The sequence below is a fragment of the Coptis chinensis genome, chromosome 3 (genome assembly GCF_015680905.1).
Source record: "Coptis chinensis isolate HL-2020 chromosome 3, ASM1568090v1, whole genome shotgun sequence".
In the NCBI taxonomy this organism is placed as follows: domain Eukaryota; kingdom Viridiplantae; phylum Streptophyta; class Magnoliopsida; order Ranunculales; family Ranunculaceae; genus Coptis; species Coptis chinensis.
Genome location: NC_141458.1, coordinates 53,463,610 through 53,475,007, shown reverse-complemented (window position 1 = coordinate 53,475,007; position 11,398 = coordinate 53,463,610). Strand labels below are relative to the sequence as shown.

The 11,398-nt window shown below is 37.4% G+C and overlaps 1 protein-coding gene, 1 long non-coding RNA gene and 1 pseudogene across 2 annotated transcripts; all 3 read right to left on the bottom strand.

Annotated features, from left to right (window-relative positions):
* Positions 1 to 903: 903 nt before the first annotated feature.
* On the bottom strand, positions 904 to 1,599 carry LOC147510007 (uncharacterized). The gene is made up of 3 exons (XM_086597982.1): positions 1,243 to 1,599; positions 1,069 to 1,170; positions 904 to 966 (listed from the first exon to the last, which is right to left on the bottom strand). Exons 1-3 carry the CDS (start codon positions 1,516 to 1,518, stop codon positions 904 to 906), a joined length of 441 nt encoding a protein of 146 aa, XP_086454108.1. The 5' UTR covers positions 1,519 to 1,599.
* Positions 1,600 to 1,888: 289 nt separating this feature from the next.
* LOC147510005 (uncharacterized) lies at positions 1,889 to 9,398 on the bottom strand. The gene is made up of 3 exons (XR_015216698.1): positions 9,373 to 9,398; positions 9,229 to 9,284; positions 1,889 to 1,998 (listed from the first exon to the last, which is right to left on the bottom strand). It is a non-coding gene; the product is annotated as an uncharacterized LOC147510005 (long non-coding RNA).
* Positions 8,215 to 8,862, bottom strand: LOC147510006 (small nuclear ribonucleoprotein SmD1a pseudogene; annotated as a pseudogene).
* Positions 9,399 to 11,398: the final 2,000 nt, after the last annotated feature.

Below are 11,398 nucleotides of genomic sequence, written 5' to 3'. Positions count from 1 at the left end.
AAACAAGCATACATATCTGCAATCAAATTTAATAAATAGATATAGTACGAACATATTAAAGTCAATACTCATCCATACCAAAAAAAGACCATAAGTTTGTCAAGTCACTATGACATCCATATTAAATAAAAAACAAACGACATTCAAAACATAAAGTAACCAAACCATACTGAAAAATTCCAAGTTCAGAAAGTTTGCATCCTTGACTCGAGCCAAATTAAAGGACCTCCTGCACTAAAGCCATCCAAAAATCTAACTCCATCTTGGGGCCCATCGTAAACAAGAGCATCACCAACCAAGACTTCCTCTATGTAGACTTTTTTTTCACCTGCGAGAACTTTTCTGCCATTGCAATCTCCAAATTGTCTCTGTCATGACATACCCTTTAGCAACCACTACACCATCCCTATCTAATAAAGATACATTTGGTGAAGAACCAAAGCGTCCCGCAAGGAGGATTCAAATTTGCAAACATATTCATCAAGTTTTGTTGAGTCGAAAGTGACGAATAGAACTGAACCGACTTCAGTTTCGGTGTTGTTTGGTCAAGACGGGTTGAGCAATCGGTGTTCCATTGCTTTTGGATGACCTTTTAAGTACATCCCCGACACAATTTATAGTAACAATTAGTTATACATAATGATATTGTATGCAATAAAGCACAAGTGCAAACTGCAAACTCACCTTTAACACGCCCATGACATTAACTAAGGAAGACTTCATCTCATTCATTTCCCCTTCAACTCGAATGGATGAAGAGTTTGCTTTGCTACAATAATGCCTTGGCAATACACTGTACATTGCAATTGCTTCTTAGACTTGTTGGAGCTGATTCCACGAGTTCTACTCCCTTTGTCGGGCCCAAAGACTTCGACAACTCATCATTATCGAAGTCTACTTCCATTACACTGCCCTCACCACCAATTTGCTTCTTTTTCTTCTTTTATGAGAAGCCTCCACTTGTTCCTACAATATTAACCACCGATATGAGTAATACAATATGCAACATAGTCTATATACAATACCAACACACAGGTAAGTTCAAGCTTCAATGTTATTAAAACTTACATAATGGGTCCGAGCACTCGCTAATATAGTTCCATCACGACGCTCATGTCCTTTTTTCCAACTATCTACCCGTCCATGTTTTCTGCTAGGATCTTCTTTATCCTACAAAAAAAATCCTTAATAGTTGTTAGCATAACGTGATAAGAAATCGTTAGTGCAAGAATAGACACCTACCATTTTATCCAGTTTATGGGCATATGTGTCCCGCCCATTAGTATGTCGATATATATTCTTTTTGGCATTCTCTGCATTCTTTGCGTTTCTAGCTCTCACTTCAGCGGTACTCTCATTTCTAACAAACACAGCCCAATGATTTGGGTCCTTACCATCTGGGCATGCTGCAATAGCTTCTTCCACGCTCCCGCACTTACGCAAAATTTCTTTCCGCAGGGCATACTTTGCTGATCTGAACTTTTGGGGAAAGTCCTTTTCAACTTCTCGGCGTGCCATTGCTTGGGGAACATTAGGCTCAAATTCTTCCTACATGAACAAAGTGACTTTTGTTTATTTCATATTAAGTAAATTTCCATACATAGGGCTGGACAACATGTAGATATAGAACTTGAAAAACATACTAATATTCAAGAATAATGGATGCTATCATCGAAATTAAAGTACATGTAAATCTTACCATTAATTTATTCCGACATTATCCTTTGAAGCTTCCATCTATTTTCCTCCAATCCTTGTAATGAATTGGAATACTGAGATCGAACATATAAATACCAACCTGGTATTCCATTTGGCATGGTTAGGACCCACAAATGACGCCATCCTCATCGAACTCTATAGGTAACTTGGTAATCGTTGGTGAGTTTCCGGGCTGAGATGTGTGAGAGTCTGAAGTTGAATTATGAGATGGAAGTGGGACTGAACTCGATGGCTGGGAAGCAATAGATTGAGATTGACCTAGTGCCATTATTAAATAGCCTACTATATGACAAAAAAATGTTAGAACAAATAGGTAAAATTAGGATACCACAAAAAAAATGACAAAGTTCAAAAGTATACATTTATAGAGACTATTCTTGATTAAAAAAAAGAAAAAAAACAACTCAAACACACCTTTCACCCAAACCGCATGACAAAACTTCAAAATAGAAAGAGTTTATATATTTAAAACTAGAAAATGAGAAGTTCGCATGCAACTAAAAATCTCACAATATGAGAGTGCAACTATTACAATCAGGTTAGACTTTCCATCAACGGCTGCAAATTAGGTTGGTCCTCAAGAATAGATTGGAAGTCAGTTGGTGCATCTAGTTCATCAACTCGACTTGTCAATCGCCTAGGCGAATTTATGACTACCCACCAGTTAGGATTTCTCAAATCCTCCGAGTAAAACACTTGACTAGCCTCAGAAGCAAGAATCACCGGCTCATCAAAGTATTGATCAACACTCTTTAGCCTATTGAGATTAACCATCACTAAATTAGAATCTGGACAAAGTTTACAACCATTGGTCTTGTCCTCCACCCTCACCCACCCAATTACAAGTAAAGACAACATCTTTGGAAAGTCGATAGTCCAACTCTATTATCTGTTCGATAACCCCATACCACTTAGTCGATGAATCAATAGGATTTTTGTCTTTCCTACTCGACGTAAACGTAGTGATTGCTTTCATGCAAACACCACTATCTTGTGTGGAAACTGTTTCGTCATGCGACCTAGTAGAGAACACAAAACCATTAACACGGTACTTTTTATATGTTTTAGCTTTGAACAATGGTCCTTGGACAAATCGCCATAAGTCACAATCTGTGTCTTTTGCAACCAACAACCTGTGAAGTAAAAAAATGACAATTAGAAAGATAAAATTAAAATACTAATTGTAATATCCTACTAAACTAAATTATATATAAAACAATACCTTGTCATATAACCACACAATAAACTCACCAGATCTCCACTTCGCCTTTGCTACCCCTTTTCTTTCCTCGCGTCGCGGTTGCTTTTGCAAGGCACGATATTCACTACAATTTGTTTATACAGTTTGACACGACTATTTATTATGACTTTTTAGACTAGTAAATGTTTGAGTCAAATCTATCAAAACAATCAAACCTGTAATGTTCATCAAGCTTTTCGATGTCGAAATCGAAAAGAACCCACCTACGGATTTGTATCCATTGTTCCTTGCCTAGGATCACAGCTTTACCCTCAAGTATAGGCCCCTCATCACTATACTCTCCATCTTCATCTAGAAATGCCTCACGAGTAGCTTTGTGATTTCCATCCCGAATTTGGCATGTACTCCATAGCATACCTAATGGACTTCGAAACAATATAGGACTCGCGAATGGAGCCTTCAACATAACGCTTTTATTGCTCGAAATATTTTTACACTCCTTCATTGCCCTATTAAAATAAACAAAACCAAAATTGTACTTTGTAGTTTCAATCGATAATAATTGCCACTAAATAAAAAATAAAAGTAAAGGCATTTTACATACCGCTCAAATGGATACATCCACCTAGGATACACAGTCCACAAATCAGCCCTTCATCACCAAATGCACCAAGAGGTGGATGCCGATATCAAAGAAAGCGGTTGGAAAATACTTTTCCAATACACACAATGCCTCTGCAACCATGTATTTGGCATCTTGGATTTCCTTTCGATTAAGACTTTCGAACATAGAAGATTAAAAATAAGCTAATCGATGAATAGCTCTACACGCAAATCGCGGTTTGGAAAAGCGTCTTTGAAGCAAAATTGGAAGCAAGTAACACATAATCACGTGATAGTCATGTGATTTCATTATAAGCAAACCAGGGAGGACTCAAAGTGACAATGTTTTTAAGTTCGATGAAAAACCGTAGGGAAGCTTCAAATTCTTCAAAATTGTGCGTAACTCAAGCTTCTCATCTTTATTCAAAACAAATGGGGCTTTTGGTTTAACAGATCTCCCTCGTGATTGGGTCCGTTTGCATCCATTGACCACTATGAATCCCCATTTTCTTCAAATCCTCTCGTGCCTCGAATCGTATCCTTTGTTTTGTCTTTCTTGTCAAGAATCGCATTTATTATGTGTTACGCCACGCGTTCTTCTCATCGTGCATCACGCCAATAACATGTCGAATTTTATGCTTCGCCAATATTCCAGTTCAAAGAGAATAGACCTCTTATACCATGCTTCAAACTTCATAATCTTCATCATCTTCATCATCTCCAATAGCAACCACATCCACATCATCTATACTCCGTTTGGTACCTTTTAATACTTTCCCGTGTACATAATGGACCGCGACTTAACATTTTCTCAATTACTTCTCCCTTTAACCTTGGCGGAGGAGGGTTTAACTCTTTTGTCTTAACTCCTAAGTACTTGCCTTGCCTAAATGGGTGATCAGATTTAAGAAACATCCGTAATTTGTATAAACGATCTTCCTTACGCGTTTGAAGATGCATAGACGGAGTTTCATCACCACAAATAGGGCAGGCTTTGTAACCATGTGTTAAACAGCCGCGATAAATTGCCATATCTGGCCGGTAAATCATGAATGCCCCACATCAACATAGCCCCTCAAAGTAAAATGCTCCCGTTTGTGCATGTCATAAGTCGCCACCCCTTCTTTCCATAACTGTTGTAACTCATCAACTAGTGGTCTAAGGAATACATCGATGTTTTGACTCGGTGCCTTCGCCCGTATTAACAACGACATCATATGGAACTCAGATTTCATGCACAAAGACGGTGGCAGATTATAAGGCACCACGAAAACAAAGCCAACAACTATAACCAGTGTGGATTGAACACCACGTGGATTGAATCCATCGGTTGCAATTCCAAGCCAAACATTACGCCTTTCCTTAGCAAAATCTGGCCAATCATCTTTACATGTCTTCCACTCGGCGAGTTGATTGGATGCCTCATATAATTCCAAGAAGGTGTCGCTTCATCGTACACATCATTTCACGTGCTATCCATGATATAGTGTACAACCTTTTAAGTCTAGGAATCAAAGGGAAATGTCTCAATACTTTTCTCCTTTTTGTTTCTTTTTCTTTCCAGATTTCCCCCTTTTACTTTGTACCTAGGCGTTTCACATTGAGGACACAATCAAAATCAGCTTCAGTCTTTATATAATATAGCATACAATTATTTTCACATGCATCTATGCACTTTCGGCTTTCATTCCCGGATCTTTCAACATTGCCTTCATTGCAGGATACTTAGAAGGCAAAGTGTTTCCATCTGGCAACCACGTTTTCAACAAAGACAAAAGCGCGGTCACACTATTTCCCGACCAATTATACTGCTTCTTCAAGTTATGGAGGTCCACAGCTGCGCTGAAAGGGTTGTGACAGAGCCTCACATGAGGGGTATAATTTTTCTTCTGCTTTTTCTTATATTCATTGTACCTCTTACCCAAATCAGGTTCTAGAACAATAGGTGGTTCAACATCTTCAGCTTGACTTCCATCGCCTCCACTCAAATCACCCACTAATTCTTCATGCATGCCATAAGCAACATCAACAAAATTCCCTATCCCTAGTCCTTTCTCACTATTTTCTTCTTCAACTCGGTTTACCATTCGATCCTTATATGGGTTTTCACCATGTAAAACCCATACACGATATGTTGATTCTATACCGTTATGAATCAAATGTTTTCTAACTATATCATATGCAAACCTTTTCCTATTTCGACATTTGTTACATGGGCAAGGACACGTGGTCGACGCTTTTAGTTTTGCCACTAGCGAATAGAATAAAATCGGAAACCCCCTGCCTATACACACTCCCAAGTCTGTCATTTTCATTCATCCAATCTTTTAGAATCGGTTGAGACATTCTGCAAGTAGCACATCAAGTAAACACAAGGAACAAGTGATAGGGTCAATGTCATTTCCTACTAGCCCCGGCTTTTAGCACTATCCGCTTATGAAAATTTGATGCATAACGTTCTATAAATATTGAACTATCTCGTAAACAAGCTAAAACGGTGCCTACATTTTAACATTGAAGGCATTATAACATATAAGCACAAAATGCAAGACAAAATAAAAGACTTCTCATTCCCCAACATGCATTACACTCTACTCAAGATAATTGCCTGAAATTCAGTCTTAAAAAAATATAAATATATGCTATCGGTTTGCACATATATACAAACTCATGTAGTTCATTGTAGATTTTATTCCAAAGGCTCAGCCAATAGGATGCGGACTGTCAAATCACTTCGATACAAGTTTGAAAATTTTGAACTTGCTTCAAATATGAGTCTGAATTTCAAAAAGAGATACTTTGTGTACTAGTTCAGATTTTATCTTTTAAAACCCACAGTTACCAGAAACAAGACATGGGTTATTCTTTGTTTAAATATTCAACCCATTCCAGCATGAACTCTAGAAAACCCTTCCCACGCTATCAAACTTAAAAAAAAAAGGAGTTAGATACTACTAACAATCAGTGGCGGAGCCAGGATTTTGTTCCAGGGTGAGCCAATGAATGCTACAACTTCGTAGACAGATAACTTGTAGGAAAGTAGAAACACAATTCATAGACACACATCTACTAGTTATCTCAGTTTAGAGTCGGATGGTGTGCATCACGATTAGCTAGTTCGATCTACGTAGAGACCACATCTATTAGACGAACAAGAATACAAAAATAATATGAAAAAATGCCAAAAAATTAGAGAGCTCGCCGCTCTAATCGCCTCTCTCACAGATCTTTGTTTTCTGTTTTCATAGAAATTATTTTGTTTTGAAAGTTCTTTCTAATTTTGCATTTTGATCTCTTCTTATGATAAACTCAATTAACCCCGAAATTAAAGGTGTGTCTATGACCAAAAAAAGATCCAACCATTAGTTAAATTTCTCAATTTCCAAAGATCCAAAGGTCACATTTCTCAATTTCGAAGGCAACCTCTTTTTAATCAAGTTATCACCATTATTTCAAAAATTTAAGAGAGATGAATAAGATTGAAATAATAAATACAGAGATGTTAATGAGAGTTCCACCAAAATAAAACGAAAATACTTATATAACCCACCACTTTGTTTGTTGATTCTCCCATCTCATTAATATTTCCACAGTCCAATCTTTTTCTTTCTTTTATTCAGTTGTCACTCCATAGAAAAGAGAGAGATTGATTGAAAAAAATATTTCTAAAACATGCCTACTAGTTTTCTGGATTTCAATGTAAGGTTTGATTGAGTTTAGGGAGTTTGAATTAAAGAAATGGAATTAGATTAGATTAGAGAAGCATTTGGGTTCATTTTAATTCACTACCAAATTACTCCCTCAAACACAATATACCATTAAATTTTTTTGCTGAAAAATGAAAATTATCTTATCTATAAGTAGGGAAGTTATGGAGGGGTGAAACCGGGTTTGTTTTTCAAATCAATTTGCTTTTTTGGGGCTGAATATATGGAAAGTAGTACTCCAAACAAAGTAAATAAGTAAAGTTAGTACTCTCTAAAAAATAACACTAATTTTTCTGCTAAAATCCGAGGTGAGCTGTATGCACTCGCCCCCTAGCTCCACCACTCGCTAACAATCTAACAATCCACAAACCAATTCTGATAATGGGTAGCTTTAATCTGTTATGTGAGACGATAACGGGCGGTTGTTACATCGATGGGAGTCTGTCACCGCCGAGCATACCTTGTTAATCACTCAAGACAGAGTGAGATATTAACCCAGTGTTAGAATCATTCAACCGGTGAAGGGGAGGACACTAACAGATGACATTTGGTCAATATAGTAAAGTATAACAACTTACTCAGGTTCATTTTTTTTTTTTTGAAAAATGAAACTCCATGGCCACCTATTTTCTTCAAATCTGAATTTTAATGTCATTAAACAAAGAAGGTGGCCATTCTATGAACCTTCCCTCCAAAAGAGAAATGTGGGTTATCACCAATCTATCAATTCTAATTGTTATAATCCTCAAATGCCAAAAGATAAACAAGATCTTGAACCAAATTGTACTATGCATTCACATGAAATGAGTTCAAACAATTCTACAATTCTACTAAGCATCCATCCAAGTAGGCTTAAGCTAAAAACATTTCAACAAAGTAAGAATGGTAAACGAAAAATTTGGCTATCCTTAACATCCACCAAATCTCTCCATATGCCCACTCTTGTACATAAGCAAATCCTGCAAAATTTGCGAAGTCCAACATTTCTAGCGACCACCGCCACGTCCGCGTCCTCGCCCATGGCCACCGCCACCCACGCCCCATAGGCCTCCCAAATGTTGGTTTCTTTGGCTTGACCCTAGGTGTCTCCTCAACCAATAAAGTCTCAAGGTTTATGCCGCCGTGGAGAATGTAATAGCGAATACTGCTGCCCCTCATAGTCAGATGATCAAGAGTCACTGGATTCTTTCCTTTTAGCGTCAGTTTAACCGTCTTCAAATGAGTATGAATACTGATATCTACCCCAGTGATGGTGCCATGAACAATAGTGCCGTTCTTAAGCTCGATCGACACTGTCTCGTTGTTCAACTTCATCAAAAACCTGACGAGCTTCATTGTCGTCGCGTTGTTTGAGGCGAGGGAAGAAACCAAAAACTAGGGTTTAAGTCGAGAGGAGTTACTCAGGTTCATTGCTGGCACTCATAACGTTATAATAAAACTCTTTGGTAAACTTGTACCTTAATTAGTTAGTTTCGAAGAACAAAACCTATACCAGCTTTACCTTCAAACACTCCTCTATACTGAACAACCTTAACATCTCGTTCCGCATTCTTCCCAATCCCTCTCCCTATACCACCCATACCCAGCAAGTACCGCTTTCCCATACCCATTAACCGGAACACCTATAAACTCTTCCAACCCTTTATCATCTGGAAACTTTTTTATATCTTCACGAAATTTCTCCAACAATTTCAACTCAAGAGCAACATTATTATTAGTTGCCTTTTTTTCCACACCCGTATCTTTCTTGGGTCTGATATTTAAACCGTATGAAGTTGAGTTTGGGTTTGGGTTTGTCATCAACAGGATTGGTGTATTCATTATACAGACCGTGTGTGTGTTTGCTAGCATGAATATTAATCTAACAATCCACAAACCAGGAAAAATATAAATCATAACATAACTAAAATAAGTAATTACTAATTACATATAGAAGAGCAAAATCAAACCACAAAAATCTAATTTTTTAATGAATAAAACAAGTAATAAAAATCGCACCTTTGGTTATAACTGTAGCCAACCAACACCCAAGTTAATTTCAGTTATGATATCACCTAGTAGTAGTGTGAAAAATTGAAAAAGAGATATGAGATGATGAAACATACAAAATCAGAGAAGAAGAAAGCGCGTAAAGTACGTTACCTAATAGCGGCAGCAGCGGCGTCCGGTGCTGACTCCCAAAACTTGTTGAAGGATGAACTTGTTGAACGAGAGAAGGATGAAAGTTGAACGAGAGAAGGATGAAAGTTGAAAGTTGAATGAGAGAAGGATGAAAATAGGGCTGTTCATTAGTAATCTTAAATAGGGGGAAAGAGCGCGAGAATTTTGGCCTTTCCCTCTCACCGAAATTTCTTTCCTCACCGAAAATTTTAATTTAGAAATTTTAAATTCTAATTTAGTTATTATTTTTAATGTTATATTTAATATTCACGATTTATTTACGCTTTTTGGTCCAAACAAACAATTTTAAAACGTAACAAATTAATTCTCATATTTGGCAAAATTAAAGTAACACTTTATATATAATTGTAACACTTATAAAACGTTAGGAACCTAGTTACACTTTAAAACCGTTACTAAGCAAAAAACGGAGCGTTACTAATATCCTGTTTTGGTGTAGTGACCCATAAAGTTTGATATACTTTCTGTTTATAGAACTATTAATTGCATACTATAGCCTATATGACATTTTTTATAACATATATCCATGCTTTTTACAATGCAATACCGGGTAGTAGGTCACGTACTCTGTACTCTATGAAATATTAACTTATGAGTAATACTCGTCACACCCCGATTGTCTCTCTACACACGACAAGTTTATTCCAAAAAAAATGTGGCTGTCCATTTGTGTTGAAAGGGGAATTACGAAACAATGAAGGTGGATGGATACTGAGTGTTATGTGTGGAACTCATAATCATACTATTGGGAAGCATCTTATAGGTCGTGCGGCACATCGGAGGAACATCGAGACAAAGGCCAAAAAAACATTTGAGAAATTTTTTGAGTATGAACAATTTATGTTTATGTTCAAAAAAGATAACAAAATTTTAGTAATCGGTTGAGTACTTGGAACACCTACGTTGTTTTAAACTTGAGTACGGAGATCATTATGGTGTTGTGGAATACATAGAAGACCGATGGCTTTCAAAAGTACAAAGAAAGGTTTGTCTCGGCTTGATAGATCTCCATATGCATTTTGGTACTTCGAAAGCAAGAACGAATTGAAAGTATGCATTCCTCTTTGAAGAGGCATTTGCGTTCTAGCAATAATGGTAACTTCTACCAAACTTTAATTTGATTAATAATCTCCCCGACAAACCAAGTGACAGAAATTGAAAGTTCTTTTAATAGGAGCTTGAATCTCGGGATCATCGTTACAAACAAAACACATATGTGCAACTTAGAGGGTACATTTCTAGAGATGCATTGGATTTGATAGCAAAAGAGCTAATAAAGTCCGTTAGAGTTGGGACAGATGAAATTCGTTGTCGTCGTTGTGTTTACAAGAGTATGTATGGGCTTCCTTGTGCATGAGTTATGTGAAATTGTTCTAATTGGTAGGGAAGCATCCCCTTATCTTTGATACACCCTAGATGGAGACAGCTTAGTAGCACTCCGATTGATCTTCCTAATGGGTCCTTTGATATTCAGCCCGAGCTTGCACAGTCGGGGAAGAAGTTTCAATTAAACTCTCGATGAACAAAAGGTTTTGATGCTGAAAAAGTGTGTAGAACTAGGTGATCCAAAGGCAACTTTCGTGCTAGAGCCTCGGTCAACACCAATGTGAGGGTAGGCCACCGGAATAAAAAAAATGTGAAAGACTTGTAAAGATAAAAGGGACACAAAGAGAGAGCCTTCAGCTTTCGAGTATGCACAAACAGTTGAGGAACAAATTGTAACTCAAGAAAGCAAGAATAGTAAAGCCAAGAAGTTGGTACCATGCAAAAGAAAACCAAGAAGAACTCATATTCAAGTGTTTGTAGATTTACCTGAAATTGGGTCTAAATGGGATGATGGGCTATGTGACTTAAATCCATTGATATGAGACTTCATTGTGGATTGGCAAGATGTTGGACCGAATGGACATTGTGGATTTAGCGCGATTGCACGATGCTTAGGGTCTAATGGAGGGGGGGATGCATGGATTACTGTGAGGGCTCTTAT

Excerpts from the sequence above, each read along its gene's own strand:
- LOC147510007 (XM_086597982.1), bottom strand. The coding sequence starts at position 1,518 with ATGGCACGCCGAGAAGTTGAAAAGGACTTTCCCCAAAAGTTCAGATCA. Across the intron at positions 1,171-1,242 it reads CCCATAAACTGGATAAAATG|GATAAAGAAGATCCTAGCAG; the intron begins GTAGGTGTCTAT and ends TTTTTTTTGTAG. Across the intron at positions 967-1,068 it reads CGAGTGCTCGGACCCATTAT|GAACAAGTGGAGGCTTCTCA; the intron begins GTAAGTTTTAAT and ends TTAATATTGTAG.